The following is a 20,951-nucleotide window of genomic DNA, read 5'->3' on the forward strand; positions in this document are numbered from 1 at the left end:
TAAACTGCCCCTCTCAAAATGATTTGTAGCATCTGGGTTACAGGGTGTCATTAGTTTTTAGCGCTTGTTATTTGAAAAGAACAACCCTTGGAATGTCGGGACTGGCCAATCAGAATCAAGCATTCAAATGAGCCGTGTAATAAGGTTTAATAACAATCAATCAAAAGTGCTTGACAATAAGGCACAACAAAGAGAATACCATTTAGTTTATAATACAATTTTAACATAGCAGTTAATTAATTTCACTAACAGCACCAGTCCTTATGCACATATTAAAATAAAAGTAAATACAAAATAAATCTATTCTCAAATATTTAAAAACCCTTAACAATACAGCATTTTCATTCAGCTCACCTCAAAACTTGTGGTGGGTGTAGGAGAACAAGATTGTATTGAAGTGGTAGGTATGGGCATAGAAGTTGTGGCTGTAGTGGAAACGGCACTGGAAATCTCACCAACTACTTTTACATCCTCATCATCATCATCATCAGTAGTCTGAAATGACAAAACTGGATATATATTCTGCCTAAAAGCAAACTTAACTGAAAAACATTTTTATAGATGATAGCTATATATATATATATATATATTTATATTCTATTGTATAAACAACATACCACATCATCATTAACTGCCTGTGTGCCACCACCACAGGACTTGACATGCAGGTACAAAACTGGTAGTGGCATTGTTGTTTTACAAGTACGACACTCAACCCTTGGCGTCTTCGCAAACTCTTCTGCTGAGAATGGCAGTGGATCAAGACACAATTTGTCTTGAAGAGGGACCATATAGAGTGCTGTTCTTCCAGCGGAGGTAGCCATCTTGATAAGGCTGCCTGTATAACCCTCTGAGTCTGGAGGGACAACAGTAAGCTTTCTTCTTCCATTCCCACCTGACAATTTAAAAACACATTAACAAGTCCAGCAATATTAGGTCCTTATTGTATAATTATGCTTTTCACTGTAGAGTAGCAGCTAGAACAATAAAGTAAAAAAACAGTACTTTCTACCCACATTCTATTAACGCTTCACTGTGCAATACTATAAAAATAGGCTATAGCCTGGGCTCTAAGGTTGGAATGCCAAGAGAAATGTTCAATTATAATTACCCATTGGAATTACTTCCAATTTGCAGTAACCTCTACACAGCTATTCACATGTTTGTGTCTGTTCTGGTTGACAGTACAGTGTACCTGGTGCCTTATAAAGCAGCCACCCTCCAGTAAGTGACCTCATCTTGGGAAATTCAGCTTCAAGGAGGTTGCATAACTAAAGAAAACAAGAAACAGAACAAGCGTTCTCAAATAAGCGTACAAAACTGGAAACTACATTTTTATCACAATAAAATGATGTTTGAAGTGCATTTGATTATGTCATTTATATACTTACAAATTATCATTTTAACATAAACAGACAAAACCCTTTTTTAAAGAGAAAAATACTTTTTTTAAACAAATGATGTTCCTTCATCGCAGCAGGTTTTGAAAGTGGAATATTACGGTTTTAAAGCAGATGGTTATGCATTAATCACAGGTGATAAAGAAATCGTACTGCACATCATATGGCAATAACTAACAGATTACATTGTACTTTAAAATGTACTTACATCCGAATGGTTCACATTGGTTGAAATTGTAATAACCCGTTTTCCTAGTCCTGCCTGGAGTAGTCCAAGCTCTTCAGAAGGTGTGGGTGAGGTGTCAGTATTTTGGCTCATTAAATATACAGAAACTGCAAATGGTTTCCAAGCTGTGGCTTTCAAATGTATTTGTGGATTTGGAGTTTTCCGTTTTGCCTTCTTAAACATCCCAGGAAAAGATCTAAAAACAATAAAACAATGTTACTTATAAAATGCAACGTTCAAGAGACAATTCCTAAGATAATAATAAGTGGATGCAACAACCTGGCCATATCCTGCTCTATTCGAGGCCGAGAAATAGAAGAAGGCTGCTGTGGTTGTTGCTGCTGCTGCTGACCCTGAGCTGCCTGAATCTGACCGAGGCTTTGGGTCAGAAGACCAATTAAATTCTGTGCAGCCTTACGGACATCTGAATACTCTGTCTGCTAAATGTGTCATGGCAACAAAATGATATAGGAAGATCTAGGTCAACATATTTACAACCTATGTATAAACAAACATCATAGCTTTCAAACAGAGTAACCAGGGATGTTACTTGCTGTATATAAATCACCAAAAAGGGCTTTATTGCCAATTATGTTTGCACGTCATACAAGGATTTTTTTTGTTCTATCATGTATTTACAGAATACTTCAACACACATGACACGTTTGGCACTGAATAGTTCATAACTGTCGTAATCCAACTAAGGCGTGGAGAATAATATTTATAAATGATAAAACTGCAAAAAAATCCGTAATCAACAGAATAAAGGTATGCACATTGAGAGAAATGGCCAGCCAACACACATTAACGTAAGCGATTAGCACGTGGCTAAAGTCACCGCATTAATTGATCTCTAATTGTTAATTGACCTTCCTTAACTTGAGCAAACGCGTTAATACACACGTAGTTAACTAAACGAATCGAAAAACATATTGATTCTAGCGCACTAGAAGAAAAAGATCAATAATACATACCTGAAATCCATCACCCACATGTCTCTGCTCCGCCATGATGGCCGATCAGCTCAGTCTGCCGCTCACGCTGATGACGTAACGAGGAAGGCATGCCCAGAACCGTTATACACGCCCCAATCCGTTGACTCCTCCCCCACGTCAAAACAGGGTCACAAAGCCAAACGCAAAGTAAAGTGAAGCGCAAAGGAAAAACCGAGTCGCAAAAGCACTGGTGGCTGAAACGCAGAATTAAAGGGGCGTTGCAAATGAATTAGTAGGTACTGCAAAGGAAAAGATGTGTTGCAAAATCATTGCTGCTAAAGGTTTTCTTTGGAAAAAAAACATTTTACCTCTCAGTACTTTCTTTTTGTTTGCAAAACTTTTTTTTGTTTGCAAAATTTTTTTTTTGTTTGCAAAACTTTTTTTTTGTTTGCAAAACTTTTTTTGTTTGCAAAACTTTTTTGTTTGCAAAACTTTTTTTGTTTGCAAAAATTTCTTTTGTTTGCAAATCTTTTTTTTGTTTGCAAATCTTTTTTTTTTTTTGCAAATATATGTGACCCTACTTTGACTCCATAGGTGCCTCCATTTCAGCCATTCGCCTAGATGTTGCTAAATATGTTGGTGGGGGGATCTTTAAAACCACAGCTTGGTCTGCGCCGCAAATACAACTTGCTGATGGAGCAATGTGTTGCCCATCAGGTTTAGTTTGGCTACAGTTTGGCTTTCTGGGCCAACGCTTTTATCATCGATTTGCTGTCATTCAGAACCTTTCAACCCAAGTTGTTCTGGGAATGGATTTTATGATGAGAGCTTCTGTGGTGATTCAAGTGCCTTCCAGAACAGTTGTTCTAGGTGATGTTCCAGAGACTTTGAATGAGCTGGAGGGAATTGACTTGTTAACCTCAAGCCACAAGATGTCGTGCTTGGAATCAAGTTCTTCTAGTTTATCTGCCAAAGTTAATGAAGCTACATTGCGGGATGGGGAAAAATCAAAACTTTCTGAGTTGTTGAGGTCTTTTGGTGATTTGTTTGACGGTCATCTGGGCCACGCGTCCTTGGTTGAGCACAAAATTGACACTGGGCAGGCCAGACCTATCCATCTTGCTCCATATCGTTCCTCGCCTGCAAAGAAAGAGCTAATTGAGAAACAAATCAACATGATGCTTGAGGAAGGCATTATTGAACCGGCATCTGGGCCCTGGGCTGCACCAGTTGTTATTGTGCATAAGCCTTGTGGGGAACCTAGATTTTGTGTGGACTACCGAGGGATAAACCGCTTTACGGTCAAAGATTCTTATCCCCTTCCAAGAATAGATGAGTCTCTTGATTTCTTGGCTAGAGGGAAATTTGTCTGTACAATCGACTTAGCCAGAGGTTACTGGCAGGTGGCAGTGGAGGAATCGTCAAGGCCCAAGATGGCTTTTGTTTCTCACAGTGGTCTGTACCAGTTCCGTGTTCTGCCTTTCGGCCTTTGCAATGCCCCGGCCACGTTCCAGAGGCTTTCGAACACAGTGCTGGCAGGCCTTATTTACAAGTCCTGTGCGGTTTATATTGACGATATTGTGATCGTCTCACCCACCTTTGAGCAACACCTTTGTGATCTGGAAGAAGTCTTGGCCCGGCTTAGGTCTGCGGGCCTGTCTATTAAACTGGACTAATGTCAGTTCTGTTGGAAGGAATTGACCTTTCTGGGGTATCGGGTCACCAAGGAGGGTATTCTGCCCATTGAAGGGAAAGTTAAGGCAGTGGTTGATTTTGCTACTCCAGTGAATGTAAAGCAGATGAGACAGTTCTTGGGTCTTTCGAGCTACTATCGGCGGTTCATCCACGAGTACGCATGACATGCAGAACCGCTTTTTGCTCTTACGAGAGCCGACACTCCGTTTGAATGGACCCAAGACTGTCAAAATTCTATCGATTTTCTGAAGAGTAAACTGACGGCTGCACCTATCTTGAAGTTTCCAGAGTTTTCACTTCCTTTTTATATTCATGTTGATGCTTGTGATGTTGGTCTGGGTGCTGCTTTGATGCAGCGGGATGAAGAAGGTACAGAAAAACTCTGTGTACTTCAGGCCGTATGTTGAGGGGTTGCATGTCACAGTGTTTTCTGACCACAACAGCTTGAGGTGGCTAATGTCAAGACCAAACCCCACTGGAAGGCTAGCTCGGTGGTCACTGCGGTTACAAGACTTTGATTTCGAGATTGTCCATAAGCCTGGGGTGTCCAACAGCGTTCCTGATAGCTTGTCCAGGAATCCCTTACCCTCTTGTGATCAGCCGGTGGACATTCTGCCAGAGTATGCTGCTCTTGGAGGCCTGGACTTGCGGTCCGTTCCGTCTGTGTTGTTTACTGACAGGGATCATTTGATACGTCTACAACTGGATGACCCTGACATTAGTAAGCTTTTCAAAGGAATGGAAGACAGTGAGGGTACAGATTTGTCAGAAGAATCCCAGTATGTCGTGCTTGATGGCCTTCTGTATTGCAAGGACCCGAAATCATCCTGTACTTTGCAGACTGTCAGAAGGTCTCTTTTGGAATATTTTCATGATCACCCCATGGCAGGTCATTTGGGTGTGACCAAAACTGTGGCTAGACTTAAGCAGCGATTTTTCTGGCCTAACATGTCATCAGATGTGCGGAGATATGTCTCTTCGTGTGCTGTATGCCAGTTCACAAAGCCTTCGCAGAGGAAACCTAGTGGTTTGATGGTGCCTATCCGCCCTTAGCGTCCTTGGGAATTCGCAGGGGTAGATTTTGTTGGGCCCCTTGCCTTGAACGCCAAATGGTAATGCGTACATTGTTGTGTTTGTTGACTACTTTTCAAAGTGGATTGAGGTGTGTGCTGTTAAGGAAGCTACTGCTCTTGTCGCTGCCAGTAAGATGGTGAGTGAGCTTTTCGCTCGGCATGGTGCCCCACAGTACTTGATTTCTGATAGGGGATCTGCATTTGTCAGTGCTCTCTTTGAACACACAGTTTCTGAATTGGGTACAGAACACAGACTCACAACGGCTTACCACCCCCAGACAAACGCAACTGAGCGGGTAAACCGGACTTTGAAAACTGCTATTAGGGCATATGTGGGTACCAAGCATACTTCCTTGGATTGTTTCCTCCCGCACATTTGTCTGTCGGGCCAGGCCTGTGGTGTCTCCCGGTGAAACTCCTGTTCATTGTGTTTGGGATCATTTGGAGTCTGATGTCACTGTTTCTTTGTCTGACTTGTTTAATGAGGACGCTGGGGATGACGAGAGTGGGAGTGCAGATCCTGTTGTTTCCTGTGATGTGGTTGAGGGTGGTCGTGAGGGCCACCATTATGACTTGCGGCCCAGACTTGCCCCTAGGATTACTTCAGGATGGGCGACCAATGAATGGACAAATGCTTTTCACACCAAATGGTTAGACTTGAAGTCAGTGTGTGCTGTACTGTGTATTTTGTTTTCTGCTCCACTTGTATGACATTTCACCATGCAGTACTGCCATTTATTATTTTGCCATGGATTTTGTTCCTATGTTTGGGTGTTTCAGGACACTTAACCTTTGTTATATTTTTCTGTGGGTTTACTAACTGCCTTTGCTTTTTATTTTCTTGTGTTTTTTTACACAGTGTTTTGGGAACTGTTTAGATGAGCTTATCACTCTGTCATGTATGTCAGTAGCTTTTCTATGTGGTGGAATATTTACAACTGTTCATGTATGACGTTTTTTCATTCCTGTATTTTCCCAGTGCTGTTGGCTGGGGTCAGCCACCTTTTTTTTCAGGGGGGACTCTGTAACGGCCGCTTAGAGCAGTTACGGTAGAGAGGACACTGCGCATGCGTGTGGCGGTTGGTACAGAAACAGTGGGGAAAGACGAGAGAAACGCTCTGCCGACTTCTATTCTTTTTCTTTTGTTTACCAACGTGAGGATGTTTTATGTTTTGTTGCTCAGCCCGCATGTATGCTGACGAGTAGACGATGTGAGGACTTAATAAACCTGTGGAAAGTAAAACATTTTTTTACTTTGTTTCTTTGTTTCTCGTTCATATTTTTCCTGGCAACATTAATTTTTCTTCCCTCGTTGCACAAGGCACCTTTACGTTGCGTTACACTATGTCAGGTCAGGTGACTCAGGTCTTGACAGATGACTTAAAAATTATGTGACCATGCGGTCCGGAATCGTTTAAGTGGAAATGATTTTTTTTTTTACAGCATCCGATTCCTTTCTTTTGGATTTTGAATTTCAATTCCCAACCCTACTCACATTCATACAAGCCATCCGTGTTTGTTTCTTCTGTCAAAAACAAATTGAGACCTTTGATGAAAGGTTTCCAGGGATCTTATCCATATAATGCACTTCAAAGGGGGCTGTTGGTTAAGATCCAAATTTCAGTTTCATCGCAGCTTCAAAAGGCTCTACACAACACTAGCCGATGAATAAGGGTGTTGTCTAGCAAAACGATTGGTCATTTTCCAAGAAAATAAAAAATTATATACTTTTTAAACATGAATATATGGCTTGCTCTGCCTCTGAGTGCCTCCAGCATGCGCGTCCATGACTTCCGTGTTACAATCACGTTGGAAAACGTCTCGGTTACTATCGTAACCTTAGTTCCCTGAGAAGCGGGAACGAGACACTGCGGAAGCTCCACATATGGGAACTCTTCCCTTTTCCACTTTCCTGAAGTCTTATTGGATAACGCCAGTAAAAAAACTGGCCAATTGTCGCAAGACATGCAACAGTATGCAAATACTGATGAACCCCTGGCAGTATAAATACGGTGCATAGCGACGCTACCTCAGAATCTATGAGAAAACGCCTGCACGGCTGATGAGCGTAGAACATGGCGGACTACGCAATGTCGCGTTCCCGCTTCTCAGGGAACCGAGGTTACGATAGTAACCGAGACGTTCCCTTTCGAGAGCGGTCTCTCAATATTGCGGAAGCTCTGCATTTGGGAACGATATACAATCCCGCCGTGAGAGTAGCAAGGTCAGCCCGATCAACTAGGTTAAAACACACCAAGCACGGGGTCATGCACACCGATTCAACAAACTGCGAAGTCGCCCTGAGCGCTCACAGCTGGTTGGCTGAGACAGACCATTGAACTGCCAGTTCGGGCTCATGCATATCCAAGCCAAAGAAATGAGCGGGCTGTGCTATGACAGGGCAGACACCACAACAGTAAGAGCCAGCACGGAATCCCGGGCGGACATAACAGTGAACATAAAAGTACACCAAAGCACAGAGTCAACAGTAACGCGGTTACAACTGTGCAGCATAAACGATCAGCAGTTAGGAGAAAAAAAGGGCGAACAGCACTCACCGAGAGGACTTGAGACGTGCCAATGAGGACATGTCCCATCTGTAGAACCTGGCGGAAGTGTTCTGCGCAGACTTGCCAGCCGCACAGCATATGTCCTGAATAGAGGTGCCCTTACCAGGCCCACGAAGAGGCGATAGTCCTAGTCGAATGAGCTCTGATACTCTAAATGGGGTAGACAGCGAATTTGGCACATACAGTCGCCGGCTCCAAAACGAATGCAATCAGCGCCGACTGAGAGCGCTTGTAAATTCCCTATGCGCATAGCCGAAGCAAGAGCGAGAAGGAGAACGGCTTTAGAGAGAGCTCTCTCATGGAAACCGCGTCCAAATGCTTGAACGGGGGAGAAGAGAGAGCCTTCAGTACCGACGCTAGTCCCACGGCAGCACTGAAGGAGATCGCAGGGGAAACAGACTCCTCACTCCCCTTAGAAATCTGAACACCAGCGTGTGCCTATCAATCGATTGCCCATCAACTGGGGAACGAACGAGGTAATACCAGCCACACAAACTTCCAGCGTGGACTGGAGGCCGCCGTTATCCAGCCTGTGCTGCAGGAAGCATAAAATATCAGAAACGGGGCAAGGCACTGACTGTTATCACTGTATCGCTGCATTCACTGTTATCACTGCATATCCTACAAGAATAAACACATAGCGCGTTCTCCACTATCGCGAGTAGACATTAGTCACCCACGTGAACCCTCACAGATGAGCTCGTACCGAGACCGAGTCAAGAGTGAGTGTGACCTGCACTCTGCTGCACTCGCGGCTGTTCGGCACATCTCGCTAATGGGCCGTAAGAGAGTAGTAAGAGAGCTCAAAATCAAGCGAACGGCGCTTGACCAGCGCTAAAATGGCACACCTGATAAGGGCATCAATCAAACCGTGCACACAAAGAAAACAGAAACATCTGTCCAAACCAGGTAAACACCTGATGCAAAGGTTAAACTCGTATGAGGGAAACGGTTGAAGCATAGCAAGCCAGCGGTGCTCAGCCGCGGCGCAAAAGGGTAGAGACCGGCGCGGCCAGCTCAGTATCTAGCTGTCCCACAAGTAGTACACAGAGCAACGGCAAACACGCGGTACCAACTCTGTAGCAAACCGCTGCCAAATCCCGCCACCTGTCAAAATAACAATGACGAGAAGACATTCTCTCTTTGAATCAATTCATATTCAGAATGACCACATGAATCACAGAAAACCACGACGAGGGGTTGTCTGGATTAAAACACATATATGTCTCAGTTAGGGGTACATTAACCCATATACCAATCTGAGAACCGCCGAAAGCACCTGATATAAGGGGCTGGCTGGATATGACACACATACGATAGAACACAAGAAGCAAGGATCTATTCAGTAGTGATAGGAAGCGTGCAATGATGGGTCAGGTCCGAACAGGTCATTCGACTTGGGACGACAAAACATGGCGGAACCACATCCGCTTCTCTCATGAATGTCCGCTCCCAGAACCGGCTCTTTACGGCAACTGTAACCGAGATCACACCGCTGAAGGGGGGTGATCTGCGACAAAACTGGATTGCATAACAGCGCGTAGCACGCGGTGGTCGACCACATTCTGTAGCAGTGCAAATCTACCCGGGCATTCAAACCAACGTATAATAGGGAGCAGTACCGAGTGACCGGGGCATTGCGAATTCATAATAACACGGCTCTACCAGTTGTCATACATGCGGGAAGCTTAGGCTACACAGATCCGCTGCTCGATACAGGGGGCTTAGCGCTGCGTATACAGGAGCACTGAAAACCCAAAATGAATCAAGCATACAACAGGACATCGCCGTCTAGTGCCGGGGGCTGGAGGCCACGACGCAAGGTAGTAAGGCTGCGCATATTCAATTTGAACAGCACCAAACCAGCACCACCCTCCATAGGTTTCCCTCGCGGCCACACACCGCTGTCTCCTGTAGTCCGATATGAGGCTGGGACACGAGAGATACAGCAGCGCGCATAAGTAACAACGAGCTCCGGGTTGGAGATCTGTGCAAAAGCGCGCGCACAATCACAGTCATATGGGCAGCGTTGCTTCCGTGGCAGTACCGCAAGCCACCTAATGGAAAGCCTGCACCCTTTAGCCATGGCTAAAGTATTTAAACGCATTACCGACACTTCATATTCGTATAAGATAATGCGCACACATAAAACACATTACAGTGTACTTTGGACACGGGAAGTGATGGTTGCAATGGGAATCGAACCTGGATCCCCTACGTGGAAGTGAGCGGTTCTAACCACCGTCCTACAGGGGCCCTTCACAACTGTAAAACGCATGTGTGTCAAAAGCCTTGTCGCCATTTTGAATGACGCCCATGTGAAAGAATAATCACAACATGTGCTGACACGGCATACCGCCATTATTATTAAGTTTAGGATCAGTTCTGGTTTATATAGTTTACACTTGTCTAACATGTTGCATTGCAATGGTTTACTTGTGGCCCAGATTTGGCCAACAGAAGTGGACCGCCCAAGTGCCATCATTCCATGCTGTATGTGGCCCGGAAAAAGTTGCCAGTTCTGGGCCAGAATAAAAGTGAACTGTGGGCCAGATTAGGGTCAGTTCTGGTTTATTTGGTTTACATGTGGCATTGTCATGGTTTGCTTGTGGCCCAGATCTGGCAAACAGGAGCGGACCGCCCAAGTGCCATCATTCCATGCTTATAGTGGGCCGGATGAAAGTGTAAGGTTTGGGCCAGATCTGGGCCACAGCAATTTTGCTATCTGGGGTTTGATAAACCCACACCTGCAGTTATTAAAAGAACACCCGTCTCATCAGACAGCAGCACTAATTCAATTCCGTACCCGACCCTACCGGTTTGACAAAAATGGCGCGACCCTCACTGCACCCGCATTACATCTACACGATGTAGACAAAACCATTTATTTTCTCACGCAACAAGTAACAAAATTTGAGGAATTCCTGGGTAACGCATTTTTAAACATGTAGTAATTCAACATGGCAGCGTTTCGGGAGAGACAACCAGACTGAATCCACTTTTTTTTATTGTTAACTAATAGTAGCTATTCTATAGGCTATTTGATTAGTGATTTATGAAATGTGTTTTGATTCATGCAAAATTTGTTAAAAATAGCCAGTATTGTTCATGTGATATTAACAAGTTTCCCTTACCTTTTTCATGTAAAATTTTACCAAAGCCGTTAGCTGCCATCAAGGCTAAATAAAGCTTAATGCAGAAAAGCAGGAGCATGATGAGCTAAAACGTTTAATTAAATTGTGATATTGAATGAGTCATTGCTGTCCATCAGTTGCATGTGATTGGCTACAATGCTCAACGCTGCAATTAGAAATCAGCTCTTCAGACAGAGCTTGAACACAAATAAGCACAGGACCGTGTAAAAGCAGCTTCGCATCACGCGATGGGTGGTTCTGACACCATTCCGCCGAATAACGCTTCATGAGAGGAACAAAACGTTGTACTTTTTGCTCATGAAAAAGCAATAACATGGACTGGACATGGATGAGTTTGTGACAGAATTCTCTAAAAGGAGCAGAAAGTTAATGCTGTGAATATTATAGTGATATGAATAGCTCTTTTTATGTTTTCATCAAGTTACTAATTGTAAAATGTAAAATGAATGTAAATGTTAAAAAAAGTAAATATATACAGTGAGGGAAATAAGTATTTGATCCCCTGCTGATTTTGTAAGTTTGCCTACTTACAAACAAATGAAGGGTCTATAATTTTTATGGTGGGTTTATTTTAACTGATAGACACAGAATATTAAAAAAAATCAGGGGAAAAAAATGTTATATAAAGGTTATAAATTGATTTGCATTTCAGTCAGTGAAATAAGTATTTGATCCCCTACCAACTAGCAAGAATTCTGGCTCCACAGATTGGTTATGTGCCTATATGGACCACAGATTAGTCCTGTCACTTTAAGAAAGTACTCCTAAATCAGCTTGTTATGTATATAAAAGATGCCTGCCAACAGAATCTGTATCTTCCAGTTCAACCTCTCCAACACCATGGTCCAGACCAAATAGGTTTTAAAGGATGTCAGCGACAAGATTGGAGACCTGCACAAACCTTGAATAGGCTACAGACAGAAGCTTGGTGAGAAGGAGACAACTGTTGGTGTGATTATTTGGAAATAGAAGATATACAAAATAACTATCAAATGCCCTTGTTCTGGAGCTCCCTGCAATATTTCCCCAATGGGGTAAAGATGATCATGAGAAAGGTTAAAGATCAGCCCAGAACTACACGGAAGAAGCCTGTTAATGATTTCAAGACAGTTGGGAACACAGTTAGCAAGCAAAACATTGGTAACACATTGGTAACACGCTATGCCACAGTAGACTGAAATCCTGAAGCACCCGCAAGGTCCTCCTGCCCAAGAAGGCCCGCCTGGCTCGTCTTAAGTTTGACAATGAACATAAAAATGATTCAGAAAAGGCTTTGGCGAAAGTGCTGGCACTGCTGTGAGACCAAAATGGACTCCTGTGTTTGGAGGGAGAGAAATGCTGACTATGAGCCCAAGAACATCATGTCTACAGAGAAGCACAGTGTTGGAAACATTCTGCTTTAGGGCTTTTTCTCTGCTACAGGTATACAGGATGACTTCACCGCATTGAGGGGCTGAGGGACGGGCCCATGTACCGTAAAATCTTGGACGAGAACCTCCTCCCCTTAACTAGGTCACTGAAGATGGGTCATGGATGAGCCTTTAACATGACAAAGACGCAAAACATATTGCCAAGACAACCAAATAGTGGCTTAAGGAGAAGCACATTAAATGTCCTAGCCAGTCTCTAGACCCTAGTCCTATAGAACCTCTGTGAAGGAGGCTAAAACTCCAATTTGCTGAGCGACAGCCAAGAAACCTTAAAGATTGACAGAGGAGTGGACTAAATGTATCCGGACACATGTGCAAACCTGGTGACCAACTATCAGAAATGTCTGACCTCTGTGCTTGCCAACAAGGGTTTCTCCACAAAGTACAAAGTTATGTTTTGCTTGGGGATCAAATACTTATTTCACTGACTGAAATGCAAATCAATTTATAACCTTTATATAACATTTTTTTCCCCTGATTTTTTTAAATATTCTGTGTCTATCAGTTAAAATAAACCCACCATAAAAATTATAGACCCTTCATTTGTTTGTAAGTAGGCAAACTTACAAAATCAGCAGGGGATCAAATACTTATTTCCCTCACTGTACATAAGAATGTAAAAATAAAAATGTTATACCATATTAATACGAGACGTAGGAATAATTCAAAAAGTTAAATAGTTATTTTGTAAATAGCTATTTCGTTTATAGTAAATAGTTTGGGCAAAAAATATATATATAGTTAAATATATATAGTAAAGACACATATGATACAATGCGTGTTTTAGTATCAATGGAAGTTGAAAGAGTTAAAGGCGCAGTTCTTGAAAATCAGCGGCCACTAGCTTTGTATTATAGTTTTGCAACAAATCTCTGAGTCATTTGCCCACCCCTCCCTTTCGAATTACGACGGTGGCCGCAGATGTCGTCTACTGAGACAGCGGATAGTAGTGATACAAGCAGGTAAGGCAATATATTAACGTAATTAATCATTTAACATGTATTCTATTGCGAAAGTTACTGTTACAATTCTATAATTAGATATCTTTCTTGCGTGCTATCTAGTACACGCTGAGAGTAGTGAAGTAACTAAAGTTAGCTAATCGTAAATAGCAACGCTGTTCAAAGCGTTTGATCTGACAGCGACATAGGCAGTTAGGTGTAAGTTAGTAGACGTTTGTCTCCCCCTTTGTAAAGTCAGGAACAACCGGAGTACGTACCGCAGGGACAGAAAAACATTATTATTCGGAGATTATATGGCCATTTGTATAAAATGCTAACGTTACCGTTTCAACAAAACAGTTGTTTGGTAAACATTGAAAAAGTGGAAACATTGAAAATGTTGAATTATCTTACCAGTCTAGCAGAAAACAGGCAACTTCGGCGTCGCCTTGAAAACATTTGTCTTTCAACAGCGCCTTCCATCTGGTAATAGATACACCGATGTTTATCCTGGATTTCTGCCGCCGTTTGTCTCTAATTCGTCTGGCAGCATCACGTTTGCGCTTCTTTGACGACGGAGATTCACGCTCTGTCGGCGCTTGTGCACAATACGCATGGTCCTCCATTTTATCAAAACTTCTAAGACAGAACAATCAATTGCTTCAGCTAGACGACGACTACTCCTCCTTCTTTCCGTACTACGACTTACTACTTTGTACTACTTACTACAGGTCAGTTTATGGTTCTGCGTAGGACCTACGCCGTAGCCTACGCAGAGCCGCGTACCCTGTGCGTACCCTACGCCGTAGCCTGACGCGCACCTCTCCAAAAATATAACAACGCGTCAACTCAACGCGGACCCTACGCGGACCGCAAGCGCTGTGATTGGTCGGTTTGGCAGCATCGTACTTCCTTCTACGCATTTCCGGCATCTTCTTCTCTGGTGTCTTCTTCCGGCAAGTTCAGAGTCCACAAAAGAACAACATGGTGAGCATTGACATCGACCAAGTTATTACTACTTTGTGCGTCTTCAACTCAGTGATGACGCAAGCTGCGTCTAAAAAAACACACGAAGAAGACCAACATATACGAAACGCGCTATGTAGAGCTGTTTGTCAGTTAGAGCTTACTGTACAAAACATGGCTGCACAACATAACAAATTCCATGTAGATAGGCCCGCTCCCTATGTAGATACAACTGGTTTATTCTAAGGTAATAAAAACATAACTTTTCATTACGTAAGGTTTTTATACACATCTAAAGACACAGTTTTGTATGTTATATTGCATTTCTGTTAATAGATCATACAAAACATCCTGCATTGTACCTTTAAGTATGCTTAGATTATCTAGATTTAAAATAAATGGCCACAAGGGGGCAATATACGTGCACTTACATGTTTGCCCTCAGCATCCTTACAGCGTGCTGCAAAAAACAGTTGCACATCTATTGAAAGTTGGATGTTTATCACACACACCAAAACAAGAAGTTTGAAAACATTACATCTTTATTATTAGACTATATCCAATGTTTATTGTTACATCAGATTTTTGTTAAAGATATTGTAACTACACCATCCTTGAGATAGAATATTACTTTTAAAGTAGAACCCCAAAGACATTGAATGTCTATGTCAATGTCTTTGGGGTTCTACTTTAAAATAGACTCTATGACAATCTTTATCATTTTGATTATATGGTTTATTCTGTAAGCGCAAGAGTTAAATAGCAGATTTAATAAATATGAAAAATAATATACAACTTATATTCGTTAAAAAAAACAATAATATGCTGTGAATTCTAAGCAGAAATACTTGTCCAATAGAAGTAAAATATCTATTCAACATTCTTCACAGATTGCATCCATTTTACATCAATATACATTGCTATATACATCCATATAGCAGACTTGAATACAGTAGTCTCATAACACTAAGCTTTGCATTCACATTATGCCTGCAACATTTATCGAATAATGCTCTGGGGACCCAGCTTGGAGGTAAATATACACATCTTGACTTTAAATACAAAACAGATAACAAACATAAATCATTTACGTTGTCTGCTTTATTTTTGTCACATTTTCACTTTTGCATAGACTTTGCAATTACATCCAAAAAAGACCCCTTAACCAGAAAGCATGAAAACTGCAAAGATGAGGAAAAAGCTTAGCGTTCAATGACCATGTCAATTTAATGTGATGTGTGTGCCATATGAAAGGATCAGTGTCTGTGAGATCTTTTATGATTTTTGTATACATTTGTGTAATTCAGGAAATTCAGGCATTTACATATTAAAAAAATATCGTTCGTCACGTTCATGTTTGTTTTATTTAATATTTTATCTCATCGTATTTTATTTTATTTTTTCCAGCTTTCCTTTGTCGACATTGTGGTGCCATGATCAGACAAGTACCATAAACCAAAAAAAGACAATTATGGTCCAAATCTAACCTGTTGTATCTTTAAAGGTGATAAATATGCATTTTAACATACAAAAATATGTATTTCTCAGCATATTGTAGAAAGACAGCCATAAGTAATCCATTTGTAGTTTGAATTCCTCAACATATGTATACATATGTTGATGTATGCATTAGATATTTTCTGGAGACCAGCTCATACTTAAACTTTAAGGCCATTACCAGCAGCATAAGGAATGCCACAGACAAGCAATAAATTGTTGTCTTACGATAAAATATTGTACAGATAAGGAACAAAAAAAAACTCTGTGTCTATATGCTCAGCAAGAGAAAAGATTCCAGCTGTCACAAACTAGCACAGGGTTCAGTGTTATTGAAAACTGCCCTGTAATTGTCACCCATCACACGCTTTGAGTTTTCCTTGACTGTCCGTACAGATGTTCGGTTGAGTCCCAAAACTGTTGCATCTAAGTTCTTTGTTCGCTTTTTAAAGCATGCAAACATCAGTATCTATCTACTGGTACTTCAAGTTCAACCCAAGGCCTGCACACACAGCTGTTGTTCTTCACAATGGAACACACCCTTTCTGCTTTGGCTCTCTCTGCCTTTAGTCCTCTAAGGGCATGAAAGTTTTGACAGTCCATCAGTTCCTTCACTGGTCTACCTCTCAGCACGGATCTTGTATCGAAGGACAAAGTAGGCAATGAGACGAAGTGACACAAAGAAGATGCCCAGCACGATAAAGTCCAGGTAGAGCTTTGCATCTTCAACATCTAGCTCCTTCAGAATAGCATCTGATTTCTGAAAGTGGCACGTCTCATCTTTGTCACAGTGCAAGTCTTCACGGTCAAGCCCGTAAATGGACAAAATGACTCCTTCAAAACCATATCTGAAAGTCATAAAACATCTACTTTAGAAGAAGACCACTGAAAAAATTTAATATATTGTTTCCTTTTTTTTAATGCTGTTTGCTGCTTGCTATTTGACAAACAAGCTAATACCAAAATAGATCGCAGAATCCATTATATCAAACTGCTAAAGCTTTTTGATCTTGGTGCCGTTATTATCCAATCAAAAGTAATATCACTTCCTGGTGGATGATGTCATTACAAGTGAAACACTTATATTATTATATTGCATTATTGGTTGTTAGTGCTGCCTGTGCAGCAAGGTTATTTTAGTTTACTAAAACTAAAACTTTGAAAACGTTTCTGTTCATTGAAATCAAATCAAATATTGACCTAACATGATTGGAAAAACTTAAACTAAATGAAAAATTTAAATGTTCCCTAAATAAACTGAAATACATTTAAAGCACTAAAATTAAATGAAAACTAATCTTATATAGCAACATACAAAATAAACAAAAAATTATATATAGCCAAAATGGCTAAAACTTTAACTAAAATTAACATGAAAACTAAAAATCTAAAAACAAAAGCTATTTAAAATAAAATCAAAAGTAAAATAACTAAATATTTAACTAAAAATGCTATGCAGTCTCGGATATATCTCTTAAAAATACATTTACTAAATGTAGCTAAAAACTAACTTTTCATTAAAAGAACATGTCCTGTTTCTATTGTACATAAGATAAATAAAATATGTGTAAAATGTTGTTTTCACTTTGTCATTAAGTATTAACAATATGTAATGTTCATGTTTTTAAGGACACCTCTTCCAATCAAATACAATCGAATATGGCACATTTCACAGTTATTTAAGATATTTTCCTGACACAGTGGATGCCGAACCTGACGTAAGAAATGTATGATATCCACTGGAGGTATTTTGGAATGGTGTCAAAACTGACAAAGAAGCCTGAAAAGAGTAGCACGGGAATGGCAGTCACCGGACCAACAAAGGTGGCTACCTGTCAATGAAACAATAAAAATGGACATTTGCAACAATTCTCCCACAATGTACATGCAACATATATATTGCAGAAAGACAAATGCACAGGTATTTACTTGTAATGATGTAGATGCTGCCCCTATCAGCAGTCCGAGTGACTGTGCCACAAGTGAAGTGAGCGTCCCTAAAGCCAGGAAAAGAATGAAGCGAACAGCATCTGACGGCTGAGACGTCATCCAGTACACAATGCTGCAGTAAGCCACAGGGAACACAACCTGTAAGATATCAAAGACTATTCAGTTTAGCCATTTAACCCATAACAACATGAAATATTTGCTTCATCAAGTTTTCCAAATATCAATTTATTCAGTGACTGGGTTAAAATGTATTTAGATTTTTAATTTCTATTTTTCCAGGTTGAAAAAATCCCAGGCTTTGTACCCCACTGTATCTAAGTTTTTCTTTATATTTCTAGCATATTCTTATAATAGAATATTACTTTATTGTTATTATATATTTCGATTATTAATAATTCAAGTAGAAACGTTGTTGTTAGAAACGCAAAGTCCTGTTTGTAAAAGCAAATCTTTCTTATGTAATGTTACTGCAGGATTTGGCTAAACCGGTCGAAGCAAATCCACTTTGAGCTCCAACAACAAACCGAATGTCGTGATTTCCCTGCTCTCTCCGTCCTCTCTTTATCCTGTGAGGCATTTGTATTACGAGAAAACGTCTTGGTTACGGATGTAACCTCGGTTCCCTGATGGAGGGAACGAGACGTTGTGTCGAACCGACAGAATGGGGTTTGTCTTGAGAACCTATCATCTTCTGAGTATTTAGAAAAGGCCAATGAAAATTGGCGAATGAAATTTGCATGCCGGACTCCTCCCCGGATGTCCGGGTATAAGAGGGAAGCCGGCGTGCTCATTCATTCACCTTTGGTCTGAGGAGCCTAAAGCATCCTCCCCCGACCGCTGGGGTGGGCGGCCAGTGTTGTGGCATGAGGGACACAACGTCTCGTTCCCTCCATCAGGGAACCGAGGTTACATCCGTAACCAAGACGTTCCCTTTCTGTCGGTCTCTCGACGTTGTGTCGAACCGACAGAATGGGGTTCCTATGGAAAACGCCACAGCACTGAGCCGCGTCACAATCTCTGCGGAGCGACATTGACTGGCCTGGGCGAGTCAGACGAACACGCTAGCGCGAAATTATGACCTTCCAGTGGAGAGGAAGGGGGACCCAGAGCTTTCCACAAAAAGTTGGGAAGCCCCCTAACGCCGGCCGTCACGGGCGGAGGCCTGATTCTCTAAATGGCGAGAAGCCGCCCGGCACCGTACGGGCCACTGGGTAAGCATTATTCCCCCTGGGGGGAAAAACGCTGCAGAGGCCACTACCTACCGTAGGGAGGAATAGTGGAGACACCACATGGTCTCACCATCAGGGGAGAACTCATGGGAGGAATGTGCGGACTGCAGGAGTTAACCGCAAGGTGGGAGTCCACCTGGGGAGGTCATGGGTTGCCAAGGTGGGAACCATTCATGAGGATACATCAGACGGAACAGCCCACGGAGGGGGTGTTACCACGTCTGGAGCACTAGGTCCGGTTAGAGCTATGTGGGAGATAACTGTTCCCCGGCCTAAAGGGGCAGGGCTGCTCTGCCCAGCCTGTCCCCTGGAAGGGTGCTTAGTGATGGATGGAATGCCTGTTCTTTACAGCATTCTTTACGAAAGAAGTGAGGCGGGATTGCCACTGCTCCCCCCGGAGGGGGAAGGGCTTCCGCAGGCGTATGCCCTACCGGCTGCCGGTCCCACACCTTGCCAGGATGCGGGCTGACACCGGTTCCGCGCGTAGGTATTAGAACCTCACGTAGTTGTTAACCCGCAGCTCCGCAGATGTCTGCCAGAGAGGCGCCCTGAGCCAGCCACGAGGGGTGTGCCTCACCCCCAACGGGCAGGAAAAAAGATCGGTATGCCCTAACGAGGGCATCCACGATCCAGTGCGCCAGCCTCTGTTTGGAGACAGCCCTCCTGCTGACCTCCGAAACAGACAAAGAGCTGCTCAGAGCTTCTGGACTCTACGTGCGGTCCAAGCAGAGGCGCCGTGCGCATACTGGACATAGCAAGGATAGGTTGGGTCTTCCTCCCCGGTGGGGAGAGCCTGCAGGTTCACCACCTGGTCTCTCGGGAGAGTGGTGGGAACCTTGGGCACGTAGCCGGGGCGGGGTCTCAAGATAGCGTGAGAATCCCGGCCCCGAGTTCTAGGCAATCTGCGGACACGGAGAGTGCTTGTAGCTCCCCTACCCTCTTGGAGGTGAGCGCAATGCGGAACACCGTCTTTATCAAGACTGAGAAAGAGCGGTAACCCCGAGAGACTCGAAGGGAGCGGGGCCTCTTGAGGCCCGCCACCTAGGTCGCAAGAGGGTATGGAGCGCGGATAAGGTGGTCACCCTCTCGCACCCCTTAGGAACCTAATGACCAGGACATGCTGTCCCAGAGGCTACCCAGCACTCGGGTCATGATGAGCGGCCGTAGCGGCTACATACATTCCCAGTGTGGAGGGGGAGAGGTTACTCCCCCGTCTCTTTTGAGGACGGGACAGCCCGTGCCCGACCGAGCAACTCCGCGGGTCTTCTCGCCGAGAAGAGCACCAGGACGAGAAGAGGCGCCACCTATGGGCGTATTGCCGCCCAGTGGCCGAAGCCCTAGCCTGAGTGACGTCCCAACCGGACCGGGGGTGGGTCACTCAGGATCTCCTCGTCCCGTCCAGACATGGAGACCAGGTTTTGCCTGGGATGCCGTAACGTGCCCCTTCCCCTGGGGAAGCTGTCCGCCAGGGGGAGCGGCCAGGGGGGAGTTGTTGTCAGAGCCTCAGTCAAGCGGTCAAGCGGACAATGGGAGGAGTTCGGGGAGGCAACAGGACCACCTGTGCCTGGCCAAACTGCCCCCAAATGAGCAGGCTGCGCGGGGAGGGAGTCGCCACTCTCCGCAAGGCGTCAACTGACGAGAGAGCACATCGGCTGTCTGGTTCAGGACGCCTGGGATGTGTGTGGCTCGCAGGGAGCTGATCACCTGCTGACTCCAGAGGAGGAGGCGTCGGGCGAGTCATGTTAGCTGCTGTGAGTGAAGAATACGCCACAGCAGCTGTGCTGTCCGACCGGACCAGCACGTGCTTCCCTGCATGAGAGGAAGTCCCTCAATGCAAGTAGCACAACCCACAACTCTAGGCAGTTGAATGCCAACGCAGGCGGG

At 43.3% G+C, this 20,951-nt stretch overlaps 2 protein-coding genes across 5 annotated transcripts in view; both read right to left on the minus strand.

Annotated features, from left to right (window-relative positions):
• Window positions 1-40: 40 nt before the first annotated feature.
• Window positions 41-3,080, minus strand: LOC130564803 (uncharacterized). 3 transcript variants are annotated; one of them, XM_057351194.1, is made up of 6 exons: window positions 2,601-3,080; window positions 1,906-2,063; window positions 1,609-1,822; window positions 1,196-1,271; window positions 618-895; window positions 41-495 (listed from the first exon to the last, which is right to left on the minus strand). In XM_057351194.1, the coding sequence occupies exons 1-6, from the start codon at window positions 2,634-2,636 to the stop codon at window positions 346-348; spliced, it is 912 nt and encodes a 303-aa protein (XP_057207177.1). In that variant the 5' UTR covers window positions 2,637-3,080; the 3' UTR covers window positions 41-345. The 3 variants fall into 3 exon arrangements, with proteins under 3 accessions (XP_057207177.1, XP_057207176.1, XP_057207178.1); XM_057351193.1 differs by having other exon boundaries at window positions 1,906-2,066; window positions 2,601-3,078; XM_057351195.1 differs by lacking the exon at window positions 1,906-2,063 and having other exon boundaries at window positions 2,601-3,076.
• An 11,992-nt stretch (window positions 3,081-15,072) lies between these two features.
• abcg1 (ATP-binding cassette, sub-family G (WHITE), member 1) overlaps window positions 15,073-20,951 on the minus strand; it is a 46,795-nt gene continuing 40,916 nt past the window's right edge. For both annotated transcript variants that reach the window (XM_057351190.1, XM_057351191.1), the window contains exons 13-15: window positions 17,818-17,976; window positions 17,602-17,720; window positions 15,073-16,736 (exon numbers count right to left, since the gene is read on the minus strand). In XM_057351190.1, coding sequence (XP_057207173.1) covers window positions 16,508-16,736; window positions 17,602-17,720; window positions 17,818-17,976 — 507 coding nt within the window. In that variant the 3' untranslated portion in view covers window positions 15,073-16,507. The remainder of the gene's footprint in view (window positions 16,737-17,601; window positions 17,721-17,817; window positions 17,977-20,951) is intronic.

This window comes from Triplophysa rosa, linkage group LG14, assembly GCF_024868665.1.
Source record: "Triplophysa rosa linkage group LG14, Trosa_1v2, whole genome shotgun sequence".
Lineage (NCBI taxonomy): Eukaryota > Metazoa > Chordata > Actinopteri > Cypriniformes > Nemacheilidae > Triplophysa > Triplophysa rosa.

Bases quoted from the DNA above. Each gene is read 5' to 3' on its own strand.
- LOC130564803 (XM_057351193.1), bottom strand. From the start codon at position 2,636: ATGGCGGAGCAGAGACATGTGGGTGATGGATTTCAG. The intron at 1,823-1,905 runs GTTGTTGCATCC...TATTGTTTTTAG, and splicing joins ATAGAGCAGGATATGGCCAG to ATCTTTTCCTGGGATGTTTA. The intron at 896-1,195 runs GTACACTGTACT...TTAAATTGTCAG, and splicing joins GCTGCTTTATAAGGCACCAG to GTGGGAATGGAAGAAGAAAG.